Source organism: Ursus americanus, chromosome 5 (assembly GCF_024610735.1).
Source record: "Ursus americanus isolate L20-20 chromosome 5, mUrsAme1.1.p, whole genome shotgun sequence".
NCBI classification, from domain to species: Eukaryota; Metazoa; Chordata; class Mammalia; order Carnivora; family Ursidae; genus Ursus; species Ursus americanus.
In genome coordinates, this window is record NC_142131.1 from 1,718,195 (window position 1) to 1,736,939 (window position 18,745).

Below are 18,745 nucleotides of genomic sequence, written 5' to 3' on the forward strand. Positions count from 1 at the left end.
AACGGCAATGTCCTGAAAATTCCATTTCCACCAACAGTAGGAGACCTGAAATGCTGAAGTAGAGATGACTCTAAGGACTGATACACTAAGACTCCGTCAGATGATTAATAGGCTAAATGCATAGTCCCCAAACATAACCACTACCTCTCTTGCTTTTGGACCACTTGCAGTTTTTACAAAGAATATTTTCAGCTTGGAAAACTGAAAAAAAAAAGTTTGTAGTCAAATAGACCTGAGTTTCAAGCCTGCCTTTATGACTTAATTTCCTCAGTTTATTCTCTTGAAAAAAATAGAATAATACCTCAAAACACATGAAGAGTGATTGAGTGGGGCTAAATATATAGCTTTGCATAGGACCAACAAATACACCATGATTCTCCATAAATAAAATAAACAATAGTTTACTCTCTTGGAAATGATTTGAAAGGGACTAACTGGATTCAATAAGAAAGACAGCGAGGCTGCATGAGGAAGCAGAGCTAGACCAGAAGACAGTCTGGCTGCCTGATTTGGGAAGATCATTTACCTTTCCTCATTCTCAGTTGCCATATCTGTAAAGTGGGGACAATGCTTTTCATCCTCCCTACCCCAAAGGATTGCTATAAAAGAGGAAAACATAGTGTCTGGGAAAGGACTTTAAAAACCAAATATATTGATTTTTTGTTCTCAGCAACAGTGGGGGAGACAAGCCTCTAGGAAAGAACAATGAAAACAAGCTAAATAACATATTTTTTTAAAAATATATTTGAAGACATCAGAGAGTTACCAAGGAAGTGAAGGCTTCAGGAGCCAAGATCCAGGAGAGAAGAAAAACCCAGCAAAGCAAACTTAACACTGGATGCCTCTGCTTTCCCTTTAAGGCATTTACTGACTCGACATCAGTAGCAAACAGGCTGAGAAGACGAACAAAGCTTCTGGCCATCTCACAGGATGGAGGGAACAGAAGTTGGCATTTAGGGTCTGTCAAGAAAGGGGGCCCTGGAACAATCTCCTGACTTAAATTGGAACCCTTAAAGAGCAAAACGCTATGAGTAAGAGTTGACAAGAAATAGATCTGCCTTCAGGAACCCCAGCTTTGAATCAACCCAATATCTGATTGGATTAAAGTGATCTGCTCCTTACCTTAACTGCCTGCAAAAGAAAATCTGCTTTTTTGGAAGGTTACAACATTTCAAGCCTCATACTCCAAAATCTTTTATGCATAATGTTTGGCATTTGAACAAGCATAATCAGACAAGCAAAAACCCAAGGAGAAAACAGAAAAAAGACAAGTTAAAAAGCCATAATATATTCTGATACTGGAGTCAGACAAAAGTCAGGAGAAAAAATACTTCTTCAAAATTTTAATCAGATCAGTGTAAGGCTACTGCTAAATAGCTGCTTTAAAATACAATCATTTTCTGAAAAAAAAATTTGAAAACTTACTCTTAAAGCAAACAACCTCACATTGTATCCACTTAAAAAATGCAGTGAATTTCTAAGAATTATGATGAGATCGAGAAGGATGAAACAGAAAAGCTCTAGAGCTTCCTTTTTCCCATGATATCATAACTTTGTAAAGGGCTTTGGGGAGATTTTCTTGGACACAAAAAATCACTGACTTTATTCCAAAAATTTTAATCAATTGTCCTATGCAACTTACTATTTATATTCAACATGAAACAGCAGATTCCACTTGGATTTCTACTATGCTTATCACTAATTTTAGAAGCAACATGGAATAGATTTTTTGCTAATAAAATACAACCATTTTGACTATAAAAGACTAACATAATTATTTCTTCATCAATTGCTCCATTAGTTCATTCATTAGAAACTATTAACATCATCATTAAAACAGGAATGGATTTTGATCACAATTAAATAAATTTAGTTTTGACCTAAGTACAGGAAAAAGAGACCATATTATGATTTTTAACTCTCAAGAAAGAAAGCAATACATGGATAATAATGCAGGATATATTTTAGGCTTGATACAATTTTAAAGATAACTATAGAATTAAGTAACCTAATGGAGAAACCAAGTTCAAAGCAGATATGGCAACAGATATGTGGACAACAATATTTGAGGGGAAAAAGTCTATGATCTAAGACCGCTAAGAGTTTATAAGTGATTGAGTGCTTTACTGGCTGTCTGCCATTCTTTAGATATCTTCGGTTAAATCTGAACATTTCATCCATTTATCTCTGTAAATGAAATTTATCAACAATATTTAGTTTTTCATTTTTATCTAGAGCTGAATTAACTCCATGCCATCACATCAACCAGACTACAAGATGAGAGAACCAGAATCTTTTCAAGAAAAAAAGGCTGGAGAGGGACAGAAAGAGACTTGCTTCAAAAATAATTCAAACAAATAGAGGTAAGTAGGTAAATAGTAAGTGCTATTGGTAGATGACAGCTTTAGTGTGACATTCCTGTCCTGCAGTTATTTACAATTGAAGAACATAGTGTTTCTCTCTGATAGACCACAATTAGCAGAGACATATGTTAGTTCTCTTTTAGAGAGACCCTCATGGCTCCAAAGGCATCAGGATCTAACTATAAATTGACCCCGTTAATGCCTAAAGAAGAAATATGTCTACGAAAGAGTTAGCTATAGAGGTGTGGAAAAAGAAGCCATATCTGGCCAATTCCTTTTTTTTTAATAATAATTTTTTATTATATTATGTTAGTCACCATACAGTACATCCCTAGTTTCTGATGTAAAGTTCCATGATTCATTACTTGCATATAACACCCAGTGCACCATGCAATACATGCCCTCCTTAATACCCATCACCGGCCTAGCCCATTCCCCCACCCCCGTCCCCTCTGAAGCCCTCAGTTTGTTTCCTAGAGTCCACAGTCTCTCATGCTTCATTCCCCCTTCTGTTTCCCGCCCCTTCATTCTTCCCTTCCTTCTCCTACCCATCTTCCTGATATCTGGCCAATTCTGGTAACATTCAAGCAAATTAGACCAGAAGAGTCTTCACTAAGCACAAAGGGAACATGATGATCTTAGAACAAAACTATTCTTCTGGTGGATCAGTGTCTCGGGTTTCTTAGCAGCGTAGAATCCCTTCAAATTTGTTCTGAGTTTCAGAGAGGTAAGCAAATCGCTCTAGCTTAAGTATTTGCCCTTTAAGTCAGGATCTGGACCCATGAATCCAAATGACTATCAGCCAGCGCCACAGAAGGACGTCTTCAGGCCGCTGAGATCCACTTCCCAAAGTTGACTCATTTATTTGTAAAGTATGGATAGACTTAAAATGTTACAATCTTTAATGTCTGATAATTCATATAACTTGTTCTGAGAAAATGTCAATGTATATATGAGCAAAATCATGTATCTGCTGAAGATACGTGTGTAGCGCCAATCAAACGGGACCACTTTTACTCCGCGCTATCAGAAGATCCGAATCTGCACCGGGGAACACTAAAAACAGACAGAACCTTTGAAAACTAACACGAATACCTTTGGAAGCTCTTGAAGCAGGCAGCAAGCTGAACCAGGTAGAGCTGGGGTGGGGAGGAAGGGTAGGAGTGCTTCTTCCCAGACACATTCTAACCCTATCCCCTGCAGATCTTTCTCCTTGGAGTCCATTCATTATAGCAGTTGCTCATTCATTCAGCAAACATTTATTGAGAACTGACTGTGCTGCAGGCACTCAGGCTTTATCAGCAGTTCCCTCAATCTTTCTCCTGTCTTCTTTCTGCACCCCACTTCTCTCTTAACCAACAAAAACTTTGTTATCAGTGCACAGCTTCTAACCATTTCTAAAATGTACCTACTTAGTCACTCTGTCTTCTTCCAATTCCATTCTTTTTTGATTACCTCAATGAGCACAGCAAAGGGCTGCACTTAAAACTGAAAGGTTCTGTCTCTTGTACATAATGTTTGCCTATATTACGCTCTACCAGATTTCCAGACCTGCTCCCTGGCATCCTCAAACTCTGCCTTGAGTGATGAGCATATGACCAGACAACTAAAATTGGCTATAATTGGATATAACAGAACACGTTTTACTCTGCATCTTAGAACTCTAAACAGCCTAATAGAGAAAGTAGGCCTAAAAATAATTAGTTGAAGAATATTGATTTTTATGAGCTTTTGAATCCTAACAGAGAATACTATTATTACATGTTTAACTTCCTACAATTTTCATCAAATATTTTCTCATGAAATATTCTCATAAATGCTACCATTTAGCTTAAATTTAGAATGACTCTAGAAATCTGTTTTTATTGGGAAAGTAAATGTTTGCAACTGATATTACAGTGTTTCATTTTTTACTCACTAAGCAACACAAATTTTCACCTACCCACATCATAGCAAGTAACACACTCTCTCTATTCTGTACTCCTCTTATGACTTATTTTAGTAGAATTTATCAAGTGGCATGATATGTCATTATGAAAATTGTCAGGAGAAATTTCCCTTTGATACCTTTTGGTGCCTGGAAGCAAAAACTGTCTCTGGTTAGATTTCTAGAACCAACTCACCTGTCAAACAGTTCTCCTCCTGTGACCAGTTCCAGGACCAGACTGATTTCTGTAGGGGTTTCAAAGATCTCTTTCAGTTTTATCTGGGAAAAGATAGTAAAAAATAAATCATAAATTCCTTATTTTCAACTTTCTAGGAAAAAGCTAACGCTATGACTACAACAACACTCTCTGTAATAGTAATACATTGGACCATCGTCAATAAAGGTCTCACATTCTGATAACAAGCAGCCATCTGTCACTCTCTGGTTGTTTTTATCAGTTACCTCATTTCCTTAAAAGTCCTTTTGAGTTTTTATGTTTATCCTTTTGACAGCTAAAAGATACCTGTCTTAGAAACACTTCCTAAATTTTGCCAAAACATCACAATTTCTGAATTGTTACAGAATTAAAAAACAAAAGCAAGAAACAAAACTTCTTGAACTATTTGAAAGCATCATGGTTCCTCGTGATGTAAATGCTTCTTTCTCCTGAACAGGAACCTGGTTTGGGGTTTGAAGCAGAACAGGACCAGGTTAAAGTCTATCTATGGAAAGGTTATCTCTCAACAGCAAAAAAGTTGCTGGTGGATAAAGGGATCCTCAGAAAAGTAGCAATGGCATTGATTTGATTGATTATAACAGGGTTTTCATCATATTCAGATAATCCATCCAATTTTGGATATTTTCCTCAATATACTGGAGAATCTAGTGACCAGAACTGATCTATATTTGGGGAAAATTCCACACTGGCTTTTCGTTGAAAGGAAAAGATGGATAATGTAAAAGTGGTGATTGTATGTGGCAATTTTTATTTATTACTTACCCAAAGCTCCTTCCCCCTACTTAATTGTAAACAGACTTTGTTTAGGGAAGCAAGGTGCCTAGCCTCAAATTACAGATCATTATTGGTCTAAGCTGTTTACTATAGTTCTGTTCCCCAATTTTCCAGTCTCCTGCAGTGAAGAGTGATGGTCTTGTGGCCAGCTCTGGCCAATAAAATCTGGAGAGAATTCTGCTGCAGCTGTAAGTTCTGGAAAAGCCTCTCCTCTTCTCTTCATACCCTGTTGGTGAGGCCTTTCTGATTCTTTCTCTCTAGAGTACAGGCCTGAAGACTTGTGAAGACTGTGGAGCAGCCATTTAGGACTGTGAGGGAAAAGCATTGAGTGTGGAAGACGTCTAGGTCCTGAATGGCATCACTGAGGAGCTGAACCAATGCTAGCAACAGCCTGCCTTCTGATTATAACATAAAGAAAATACTTGTTTAGACTACCATATTCAAGTTTTCTGTTATTTATAGCTGCCTGCATTGCTAACGCATACGTTAAGTTTTAAGCACTTTGCTTGGAGCCTAAGTACTGCAGGTTAGTCATCCTCCTGGACGCTGCAATTTTCTCAAAGAAATGAGTAAAATATTTTCTTTAAGTAGTTGGCTCAATTCAAGTTATGGACTGGAAAATGATTTTGCTCTTTTCACTTCATTGGCTCAAGAAAGCTTTTGCCAGACCTTTCCCTCAGCGCCTTTGTCTGGACATAGCCTAGAGCACAGCTTCTGAGGACATTTTATTTTTCCCATTCAAGTACATCATTTATTTGAATCTTCACATTGTTTCTGAAGTAGATATTCTCTCAAAGGAGACTGAAATGACTTTGGAAAGCAATGCATTTTCTTCACAGGCTTTTTCAGCAATGGCATATTAATAAGATAGACACACAAAAGGGAAAAGCCAGTGTTTTATTAGAGTGAAACAAAACTCTTCAATTTTTAGTTATCCTTTCATGCATGAAAACAAAAATGATATATATGGCTGATCAGTCCATTTTGAAACTCTTTCGAGTGGTATTATTTTTAAGATTGATTCAACTAAAGAATTGAAAAATGTGATCAGACTAGGACAGGAGGTAGGCCACGGTGGCTACTGATTGGTGGTAGAAGTATCTCCTTCTCGTTATCAGCACCGGCAGCAAAGAACAAAAATCCCAGTCTACAACTTTGAAGATTATTTGCAATAGTAGATTAAAAACCACTTACAATGTTTGGATGTGAGAGGCGAAGAAGAACTCCTATCTCAGTTCTTACGATTTTTTTGTCCACCTAGAAGGCAAAATGAAAGAGAGAAACTGAAAAGAAACTCCCACCTTAGAAATGCCTTAACTGTAGCAGAGAATCAGAAATGGCAATAACCACCTGGGTGAATCAGGTAATTGGCAGACAGGCTCATTCTTAAGCTTTTGTGTGTCTTTCCTCCCCCCCCCCCAACGCCTTTTCAGTTGTATGTCTTCCTTCTCTGCTTCAGACATAAAGTAGAACTAGTTACAAATGTGGATCACAACTTGTCAAACCTCTTGCATGGCCCTATTTCAAAAATCACTGCTCTCACCACTGAGGCACAGGTTCATATCAACCTGTTTCCTCCTCCTCTTCTTTTCTTTTGTGAATCCCTGTCCCAAACCCACTGGAGCTGTCAATCACTTCACCTGCCTTTCTCACACAGAGGTGGGCATATCACGCAGCCGAATCAATCAGAATTCTCTTCCCTGGCCACCATGATTGGGTCAGAGATATCTGCCAGACCTGAGTCATCCCAATCAGGGCCCTCCCCAGAAATTTTGCTCAAATAATCAAGAAAGAGGTATTCTCTTTTTCTCTGAAATTGTGACAGCAAAAGAGGATAGAGTCTGCCACTACCAGTGACCGTTTTTAATACTCTACTTGTATCAAACGAAAGATCTGTGAAAAAGATAGGCATTGCTAGAACAGGCAGATGACACTGACAGATCTCTGCCAAAGAGTTCTTGCCTCATGCTCTAGTTCAGTTTCTGCAGATGCTTATGAAGAAAAAATGTGGATACAGATTACCTTGATTTTTTTAATCATTTTTATTATTTTTTCCAGCTTTACTGAAGTATAACTGGTACCCAAAAAAATCACACATAATTAATGTATATAATTTGGTGAGTTTGGACATATGTATATGCTTGTGATCACCACAAGGTAATCACATAACCTCCAAAAGTTTCTTGAGTCCTTTTGTGCTGCGTGTGTGTGTGTGTGTGTGTTTGTGGTAAGAACACTTAAAATGAGATCTACCTTCTTAACAAATATTTAAACACACAAGACTTTATTGTTAACTATAGGCATTATGTTGTAAAAGAGATCTCTGGCGCTTACTCATATTGTACAACTGTAACTTTATAACCCTTTAACAACTCCCCATCTTCCCCTTCACTCATCCACTGGTAACCATGATTTTGTATTTACTTCTATGAGTTGGACTATTGTAGATGCCTCATATAGGAGGAATCATGCAGTGGATGTTTCTATCACAATCTTCTCTTCAGGTGAATAAGGATTTCCTCACTATTACAAAATAAATCTATTTTTCATTATTACATAATGTTTTTAAAAATTTTAAAATGGTGCATGAAAAGCCAATCCGAAGAGAATACGCTGAGTGACAAAACCCGGACTACAAGTCAGAGCGATGCCAACCAAGGAAACCAAGAGCAGGTAGATTTGAAAAGGAGAAGCTGACAAAAGAGAAATGGACAGATAAACGAGTGATGTGTCATGACAAGACAAGACTGAGGTCAGTAAGTCTTCCCCAGAGAGAAACTCAGGGTCACTTGCTATCTTTTTGAAATGAAGTCTGAGTTCCTAGATGGTCCTGCTTTGGGAAGTGATTCCTCCACAGGTATCACATCTTGAAGGTCACACAGGTGTGCACCTTCACGCCACAGCATCTCACATCTTTCCAATATTCCTCTTGTTCCAGAAATTAGTGTTTCATTCCCGCTTCTGACTTCCCCCTCCAAGCCCCTGGGAAGGCCAAGAGAGGGACTGAGCCCTGACCTTGCCACTCAGAATCAGGGATGTTTTTCTAGAAAATAACTGTCAAGTCCACCACAAAAGTCATTGGGCAGCTATGCGAACAGTCATTATTGCAACCTGAAATTAGTCTCCAAGTGCTACTATAACTAGCATCTTCAGAAGCATCAACAGATGGATTTAACACGTCAATATTACAAAACTGAAACCCATAAAACTACCTTCACTATTTACAAAATACCTTGAAGAATGGTAGTTTTTTGTTACTAACAATTTACAATTATAAAATATATAACGTTTATTACTAAAATTCTAAGTTAGGGGATGTATTTAGCCTAGGTTCCCCAGCAAACCGATGTGAGGCAAGGATCAACATGCTGGTGTTTTATTTGGAAGGTGCAGTTAGAGCAGGGACACAGGGACATCCAGCAAGGTGACACAATGCAGTCAGCACACTGGCTACTGTGTCCCAATGAGTTGTAAAGAAACAGCAGGTCATACGGGCAGTTGCATCCACCTGGCACACAGTACTTGTCCCGAGGAGCTGTACCAGGCCATCATGCCTTGAAGAAGTTCATAGGAAGGAGAGAGAATTCACCTGCCTTGGAACCTACTTCTCCTGTTGCCCACAGGTGAAATCTGGCCCTGCGGTGGTAATTTTCCAGACTCTTAGGCTGCACATACAGTCTCTTCGGCAGTTGTGATGCCATAGTCCTCCTCATGAGGTGTTATATCTCATTCAAATCTAGAAGCGGCTGGAAGGGTCAGAAGTTTCAGGTGTGTGTCCGGTTGGCCAAACTGCACGCAGTGGACAGAGCGGGCAATCCAGCTCTCCCGAGTCCGGAAGACTGGTAGACAGAAGGACTCTGAGGAAGCCCAAAGGAGTTGGTCCAGTCACAGTGCCTTCTTGAGTGTTTATCTGTCATAGAGTAAGCCAGATTGACAAGCAGGGATTACAGTGCTGCCTCTCTAAATTTACGGAATTTTACTGCTAATCATTAAGGGCTTTGTCTTCCACTTATATTGTTTTATTGTTCTAGTTGCCAACTTGAAATGGATTGGGCACATGGGGTTTTTCTTAAAACCTATTTTGGCTCCTCTATTTAAATTGCCCTAAAGATTCAAAGAAATATCTACTTTCATCCTCATAAAATCACCTTTGAAACATCCAATTTTAATGGCTTTTGAAATACTTTCTTTTTTTTTTTTTTTAAAGATTTTATTTATTTATGTGACAGAGACAGCCAGTGAGAGAGGGAACACAGCAGGGGGAGTGGGAGAGGAAGAAACAGGCTCCCAGCGGAGGAGCCCGATGTGGGACTCGATCCCGGAACACCGGGATCACGCCCTGAGCCGAAGGCAGACGCTTAACGACTGCGCTACCCAGGCGCCCCTGAGATACTTTCAATATAAAACATAATTTTGGAAGATTATACATAAGAAAAAATTAATAAAACAATTAAAGTGGTTATTATACAGATGTGTATAGTTTTCAAAACTTCACAGAACTCAAGTCTTTCCTTAATATTGAAAGAAATCCCAATTTTACTATCTTTCTCCATGTGGGGAAGAAAAAGAAATGGGTAAAAGGCATAATTCTAGAGCAACATCAAAGAAAAAGGCTCCAGCACTGGAACAGAGTTAATCAAACATGGACCCTTCATTAAGATAGACAGCAGATACACTCCTGTGCTGGGGATGAGAAGGTTGTAGAAAAGAAGGGGGAAAGGATTGAAAAATATGTGAAGAAGAGATAATGAGGACTTAGGGAAAGAAAAGGAAACGAGTTTCTGCACTGTGGGAATGATGCATGAAGGCAGAGGTGGTAAAGAAATTGAGGAGAAAAAGAGGATTTTTTAACACCAGATTTCTGGTGGACTTGAGGCACCTGGGCATCTCAGATGTGGACTCTGGGATTTTACTTATTTTCTTTTTAAAGATTTTTTACTTATCTGTTAGAGATAGAGACAGCCAGCGAGAGAGGGAACACAAGCAGGGGGAGTGGGAGAGGAAGAAGCAGGCTCATAGCGGAGGAGCCTGACGTGGGGCTCGATCCCACAACGCCGGGATCATGCCCTGAGCCGAAGGCAGACGCTTAACCGCTGTGCCACCCAGGCGCCCCGGACTCTGGGATTTTAAATACTCTTGGTGAGTTGGGGTAACCTGTATGAGTAGAGACTACTACTCTGCTTCTAGGATTCAGTCAAGTACATTTCCACATCAAATGCTCAGGCTCATCTCATGTTCTTTGTGGGGATTGAGACCATAAGTCTTGTCGCTCTATTCCTTCTCTGGCTTCTTAGGCTCCTTTGTGGTTTGAGCAATGACAGAAGAACATAATGTGAAGTACAGAATTGTGCTCCTCAACCACTTTGTGGAAAAAGGCAAAATACAAATTATTAGTGAATAAATAAATAAGCAGACAAGTGTCTTTTAATTTTCACAATTCTCTTCTGCAGAGCTTTGCTTAATTTAGCATCCTGTTTTCTGACATATCAACAAGTATATGTTGGCACTAACATGCTTGGTGAAAAGACTTGACAGCTGGCACTTTGTTAAATTCAAGAATGACAGTCTTAGCCTACAAGGATCTAAAAACTAAGAACTACTGTTTGAACATGCAAAAATAAAATGTGGTACACAGATAAAAATACTGAGGCTGGTATCTTCAATAACTATGGAATTTTAACCAAGTTAAAATTATTCCCTTTATATTTTTGACCTAATGGAAACCTGGACATCTCATGATACCTTACTTTTTTCATCATCTTCTCAAGCAGTGTCTTATTTTTGTCCCAATAGGAAATGTACCACAGGGTCTGGAAAGATAGGTGTCCTTCTTGTTCCCCATTGCTATACCTAAACCATTTCTCCTCCTTTGTCCCCCTAAAATCTCAGCTGTTTTGAAATGTCTGCCATCAGCCAACATGACTTGCAACCTTTTTTTGTTTTCGTTATCTTCCTATCTCGTTATTCATCCAATACTGAAGATTTCAGCATGTTTCAGCATCTTTATTTCAACCACTGATCCTGTCATCATTCTTAACAACTTCAACTTTCACGTGAATGATCCTATCAACATCCTTGCCTCTAGTTTCTTTGCCATTTCTTCAAATCTAACGATTTCTTCCTCCACTCTTAGTAAACCATTCCCATGGTCATATCCCAGGCTTTATCATTACCATCAGTTACACCACTTCAAAAATACTGATTTGAAACCTCACACTCTCTGCTTTCTACCTCTTGTCTTTTCAGCTCTTACATAAATTCCATGGTCCATTAGGAAAAGCACTGATCTGCATAGTCTCCCAACTCCTTTGCCTTATCTTTTTCTGTTGGACTTGCCAGGTAAAACCCTTAAATTCGTTAAACTCAACTTTTCTTTTACTCCACGTCTGTGTCTGAACTGGTGTCTGGAATAAAATGTACAACAATCGACTGGTCTCATTTTTAATTTATGACCCCAAATCTCAAGGGAGCCTCAGCTCCCCACTCTGCAACAGAACACTTTACACTTTCTCTCCTCTAATATCCAATACTCCCTCCTCCCTTCACTCTCCTATCACAGCCTTGCTTCTAATCCACTGAGAAGGTATAAACAATACAAAGAGAACACAATCTTCTCATCATCCAATCTGTCAATCTATATACATCTGTATCCAGTTAATTTCATCCATTTATTCCACAAATATTTTTGAGCACCCACTACATGCAGATGTTATTTTGGGCATGAGGATACAGCAGTGAACAAAACAGATAAACTTCCTAGGAATTTTATGTCCTAAGAAGCTTCTGTTCTAGTGAAGATAAAAAGAAAAGAAGAAGTAAATAAATAAAAGGTCCAGAGTTGATAAATACTAAGGAAGGAAAAAAAAGGTAAAGGACATGGGGTGGTGAAGGATGCTATTTGAGATGGATGGTTAGGAAAGGTCTCTCTGACAAGGTAACAAGGTACATAGCCACTTGGAGTTGAGGAAGGGGTGTTTCAGACACAGAAACAGCAAACACAAAGGCCCTCAGCTATGAGTGACAGCAAGGAGGCCAAAGCAAAGTGACAGAGGAGGAAAGTAGTAGATGATGATGGAACCTCCTCATGACCAGGAGTCAGGTTATAAAGAGCCGTGTCAACCAGGTAAGAACTTGGCATTTTAGTACAGGAGAGGTCAGACACAACTGGAAGGTTTTGAGAAATGAATGACAGGATCTTAGTTAAGTTTTAAAAGGATACTCTGAGGTCAGCCTGGGTGTCTCAGTCAGTTAAGCATCTGACTTTTGATTTTGGTTCAGGTCATGACCTCAGGGTTCTGTGACTGAGTCTCACATAGGGCTCCACACAGTGTGGGGCCTTGAGATTTTTCTCTCTCCCTCTTCTTCTGCCCCTCTCCCCGCCCTCTCTTAAAAAAAAAAAAAAGATGCTCTGAATCTTACAGAGGTGAGGATAATGGAAAGAGTCAAAGCAGGGACATGCAATAACAAGTCAGAGCAGTTATTCCAGGGAGAGATTGTGGAGGTTTGGTAGGGATGACAGAGGTATGAAGCAGATGGATAATTTTAAGGAAGAGAAAACAGTATTTGCAGATGGACCGGCTATGGGATGTAAGAGAAAGTAAAGTGTAAAAGTTGACTACAAGTTTTTCAGCTTCAGAAATGGGAAACATAAAATTGCCGCTTCCTGAGGAGGGAAAACTAGGGGAGCAGGTTCCGAAAGATGCTCGCAACATTCTGGCCCTGTCCGTGGTACTGAACTCACCTACTAGCTGTCCTCTTTCATTCCAGCTCACTAATCATCCAACTCATCTCTGAAGAAGCCAAAATCTTTTCCATTTCTGGGCCTTTTCACTTTGTACTAGATAGTCTTCTTTCTTGAACGCTCTTCTCCCTGATCCTTCAGTGTGAGTTTGGACCCAGTAGAGAGGAGAATGAAAGGGGCAGCGGCACACTGGAGGTGATGGTTCAGGGGTGGAGGCAGTGATGAGCATTGGACATGATGGGATGGGACAGGAAGGAGATATTAACTGTAGAGGAACCAATATCTTATTTTACATTTAACAGTGACTAGCATAATACCACCCTTGTTCTCACCAGTACGGGAAGACAAACTCTAATAAAGCATGTCAATCAAATAAGCTTGGTTTTGAAAACTGTGAAACTCATTTTTTGATAGTTCTGTTAATAGCCGCCTCCTACTCCCTGTAGACTCTTAACTGGCAGGGCAAAAAGGAGAGAAGTAGAGCTTTCCAATGGAGGAGGAGCCCGAGGATAGGAATAGAGTTTAGGCAAGACAAGAACGGCTCTGTGAAGTTCAAACCAGAAAGAAAGATGCTTATATTTAAGAACGTGAAGTCTCTATAGTCAAGTAGATTCAGAACAGGGCAGCCTCCTTCAAGGGAGGTACCTCGCTCCCTCATTCCTACAGTCTAAAATCTAAGCCTTTCTGCTCACAGATGCCAGAAATTCTTTCACAAGGAACAGCCTTTTATTTTACAGTGAATGAAACAGGCTTAAAATATTCCTGGGAGAGATGACAAGCTGAACAAGTTTATACAAAAGATTTGGCTCATGCTAGACTCTCACTAGAAACAGATTTGGCTTACCACAGAAAAGAACGGAGAAAACACCATATATAAAGTAGAAAAGACTTCACATCTTTCACCAGCTCTTTTCCCATTATTGCATCTTTGTATCTCTCCCTGGGATTAAGAATATATGGGGGCAAACCTGATTTAATACCTCTTATCCTTAAAGAGACCTCATCCCTCTGTGCCTCACCTCTCTTCCTGCATTCAAGGCATTTCTCTGCTTCCCACCACAGAAAAACTCTCCAGAGTTGTCTCTGCTTTCTTTCTCCACTTCCTCCACCCACCCCCTTGTATTTGTCAGTGCAACCCAGTCTGGCTTCATCCCAAGAACTCCTCCAAACTGCTCTTATAGAAAAAAAATCAGTAGCCTCCTTGGAGGAGCACTTGGAGCCAAACTACTCATCTTATCCTGTCAGCAGCATTTGATATATTTGATCACTCCATTCTTCAAATAAAATTGATTATTCCATGTCACCATTCTGGTCTGGTTTTTCTTCTACTTTAAAGGCTGCAGAAGTATTGAAATACTTCCTAACTAATCTCTCTGCTTGGATTCTTACCCTTTACAATCATTCCCTCTGCACACAAGCCAGAGTGATGTCTTTATAAATCAGATCATGTCACTCTCCAACTCAAATGGCTTTACTGGCATTCATTGTGCTTAGAATAAATGCAAACTCTTTACCACGGACCATAAAACTCTGGGCGGCTTAGCCTCGCCCTTTTGATCTGATGTCATTTTTCTCTCTACACAGGTCCTTCAAGCACTAGACCAGACTCCAAAGCCTTTGCACTTGCTACTTCCTCTTTCACAAGACCTTCTGACTTCTCAGAGAGTACCTGAGAGGCCTTCCCTGGACACTCCATCAAAAGTGACTACACATACATACACATTTATACATACACCATGAATCATATCACTCTAATCTATTTATAACATTTATAATATCTATGTTATCATTTAATTACTAATCATTTTTTCTTTTTTTAAATTTACATTCAATTAGCCAACATACAGTAACAGAACACAAGCTCTATGACACCAGGGTTTTGTCCATTTTCTACACATCAGTATTCCCAGCATTGTTTACCAATGCCTGGTATACAATAATCTGTTGAATGAATGAATGAATGAATGAATGAATGAATGAATGAAGGATGAAGCTAGTGTTTGCATACAAGAGATGGGTGGCTCAAAGAAAAGATCCCTGGTTTCACAGCTTTGGTTAGTTGAGATTAGAATTGCTTAGTCCGTTCTCTTGTCATTCGAATCTATATGCCATTTTTTGTTGTGTTATTGATACTAATAGAGTGGAGAATGCCTTGCCCCCAAGGTAAATGAGGAATGTTCCAAGAAATAATAAGTAAGAGTAAAAGCTTTGGTGGAGTCACTGCAGCAGAGAGTGATGTTTCATGTCTGCTCCTCTTCGCCACTATAGGATACAGAGCTTGTCAAGCTGCCAAAAGGAGGCCTGTTCTTCAAACAGCACAGCATGCCTTTATTTGGGTGATCAATGCTTTGTATTAAACACAATGAGAGAAAAGATTAAAAGAAGAGGAAATGATGAAAATCAGAAACTGGTAGCCACGTGAGCTGGAGTGCACTATGCGCTCCTGAAGGAGAAGCTGGGAGGTCCTTGGGACGGGCCGCAGAGAAGTAGAGGGATGTGACTGCAAATTCTCTGCTTTGTCTCTGTGCCTGCTGGGGGACAGTTCAAAGGAAAGCTTTGCTGGGTCCTTACTCCCCTAGATTCCCTGATAAGGGCACGTCAACACCAGCACAGTCAGATCCATGCAAAAAAGAAGTTGATACCCTGTGATAAAAAAAGGAATGGAATGTCAGCCTCCCAAATTCTCTTTTTGGGGGCATGTTGCCAGGGCTGGAAGAAAATAAAGAGGTAGTATAAATTTTTAGAGAAGTATCATAGCCACAGTAAAAAAAAAATGTGAAATATAAAACATAAGAGTGAGGAACAAACCCACCATTGTAACACAGCCATTATTAGCATTTTCGTTCATTTTCTTTCAACTTTTTAAACTCTGAGTGTTTCTTTACATACTCAAATATGGAGAGATAGTTTTGTTTAATTTTCATGAAAAATACCATAAAATTTCATGGATACCTATCATTCACAAGCAGAATATAAAATACTTTCCTAATGCTCCAGTGTCATCAATGACTATTTTTATCACTAGATACTTAGGATTTCTTAAAATTTGCTACTAATATGAATAATTCTGTAATGAACGTCCATGGTTGTACTTTACTTTAAAATGCAACTTGAATTCTAATTCTGCCATTTACAGTCCTTGATAAAATCACTTATCTTGTCTGAGGATTATTTCAATTTCTTCATAGATAAAATAGAGATAATAACTGCTATCCACAATTGTTGTGGATCATTATTGTAAGGAGGAAATGAAAATATATGTGAAATCTCCTGGCTCATGGTAGATGTACAGTGCTTTTCCTGAAAGGATTTTCTAAAAGTAAGGTAAATATTTGCTAGTGTTCTATTTTTAATTTTCTGTGTTTTCCCATAAAAATTACTGTAATTGAAACAAACTAAATTTAGAAATATTGGGATTTATGAAAGTGCCAGTCCTACTAAGGAAAAATAAATTTGAATATGGTTTAGTTCCCCTTTTCTTCTAAAAGTGAAAGACAACTTCATCAAAATCCTAAACTATAGCCAATATAATCTTCTTATTTGAAGGTGATCAAAGAGGGGAACTGATATCTGTTTGCATTTATATTTAAATGCTTTCCTTCACCTTTTATGAAGATTGGAATAAGAACTGCACTACTTTGGTTAAGCTCCACAGAGATTTTAATACCAGTTTCTTACATTTATTAACCACTATTGACTTCTGAGGTCACATCTGAGTTATTACAGACCTGGGTATCAGCAATGTCCTAATTCTAATTTCTATTAGAAATTAACAAACTGCATCATTCCCTTTTAGTGCTGAGATAGGGAAACTGAAGGAATGCATAAAGACCTGCTTTCTGTTCCTTTCCCTACTTCTGTTCTTGCTAGGAGCTGCACCCCCACCTTGCACACACCTCAACACATGTAATGTAAGAAAAGGAGTTAATGATTTCTCTAGAACAGATAACACCTAAGCAAGACCCAGGTGAGAAGAACTGGATGCAGCTATCATATACATATTTCAGATCACCAGCACTGGACATCTCAATGTCAAGGCCCCCAGGCTCCAAGGCAGAGGGCCCTCTTGGGCCCTCATCCTTGTTCTAGGTGGTTCTTGGAGGCCTGAGAAGACATGTACATCATGATTCTCAATAAAGAAACTCCAGGCCCCAAACGAAGACGAGACTTCCTCCTTTCCTTTCTGAGTCTCCCAGACACTGTGCCTGCATTCTCTCTATATCTTCAATAAACTCTGCTTTCACCTCTTGCTTGCTCACATTTGATTTCTATCCTGCACACAGCCAGGGACCCTCTTGGCTCATTCTGCAGGACCTCTCCAGGTCCCCGGACCCAGCCTGTCAGCATCAGTACCTTTTAGTGGTTTTTATGTGGTCAAGGCAGTGCTTTTCAAAGTACTTTTAAAATTACCAAGAAGGCATGGAAACACAAAGTTTAGTTTTGATTTTGTATTCTTTTTAATTGGGCAGCAACAATTCAGGTGAAAAATTCCCAAACCATGTGAAGTGAGGGGTAGGACTCTGTATACTCTAGAGGCTCTGAAATATCCATTTAATCCTAAAACTAAGTGATCATCTATTGGTTATAAAACTGACTAGTTAGGCATTCAAAAAGCTTGTGACTTTGTAATCAGCCAAATAACAAAAACAAAAAATACTCTTATAAACATTACTACTTTAAATGACCCCAAAAGCAATATAATCATGCTCTGGGGCTGGAATTATAAAGAGATAGCAGAAATCTTAATGCTTTAAGGTTTGGGAAAAAACACCATTGTTGATATTGCTCCAGCAGTATTCTTCCTCTGGATTTGCCTCCCTTGCTGACAAATCATCTTAACATAAGTGAACCCCAGATCCTTACTTTTCTGAAGAGACCAGATGCTTCTAGAAATCTGAAGCTCAAGTGTGTCAGCCCAGTTCTACTCAACATCTTTTTTTTTAGAGTGATGTGCACATCTTCCATCTACTCCCATTAGCTTGTCCTTAAGTCTGTTCTGGGTTACACGGCTCAGAGTTTAAAGGTCCCATGCATGAGTAATTGGGTGGACATGCACAACTTTCCATGATAATGCCCTAGCATTGTTTGTTTTCTGATACTTTCCAGGACCGTCAGGGTTCAGAGAAGGAGTAGATCCATGCACTGGGCTGGTCTCTGATTTTGCGCTGCCTGGCTGGTCTGGACCTGTCCCTGAATATCTGACCATTATGTGACCCTATGATGTATCCCCAGCTGTCTATAACTGATGGGGCCCTCACCTGGTCAGGGGTATAGTGCACTCAGCAGCTAGTGACGGCTGTGGCGCATGGGTACTTCATCCTCACTGGAGAGACCATGACCCCATGGGTTACTTAAGCAAGCATGGAAAGAACAGGGCAAGGGAGAAACAGCTCTGAGACAGATAAACTTACACTGAATATCTACCCTAAAGACACTCTTTTAAACTGATAGAGACTCTTAAATGAGGAAAAACTATGATTTCTTTGACTGGAAATTTTAAGTATTTTCCCCCAGATATCCAGGGCACCAGTCTTAGAAAGAATTTTAATTGTCATAGGAAATAGAGGATACCCTAAATTTTTTTGGCAGATAAAAATGTGATAGGTAAATTTTGATACTCATCCACATTCCCCTTCATAAAAATGTCAAAATTTAAAAGATGATGATGGTGATCTTGGATCTGTTTTATCAATGCAAAAAAA

At 39.2% G+C, this 18,745-nt stretch overlaps 1 protein-coding gene across 1 annotated transcript in view; it reads right to left on the reverse strand.

Annotated features, from left to right (window-relative positions):
• CAMK4 (calcium/calmodulin dependent protein kinase IV) overlaps positions 1–18,745 on the reverse strand; it is a 224,943-nt gene that overhangs the window by 94,895 nt on the left and 111,303 nt on the right. Inside the window, exons 3-4 of the mRNA XM_045777285.2 lie at positions 6,497–6,559; positions 4,487–4,569 (exon numbers count right to left, since the gene is read on the reverse strand). Of these exons, the coding sequence (XP_045633241.2) occupies positions 4,487–4,569; positions 6,497–6,559 (146 nt within the window). The remainder of the gene's footprint in view (positions 1–4,486; positions 4,570–6,496; positions 6,560–18,745) is intronic.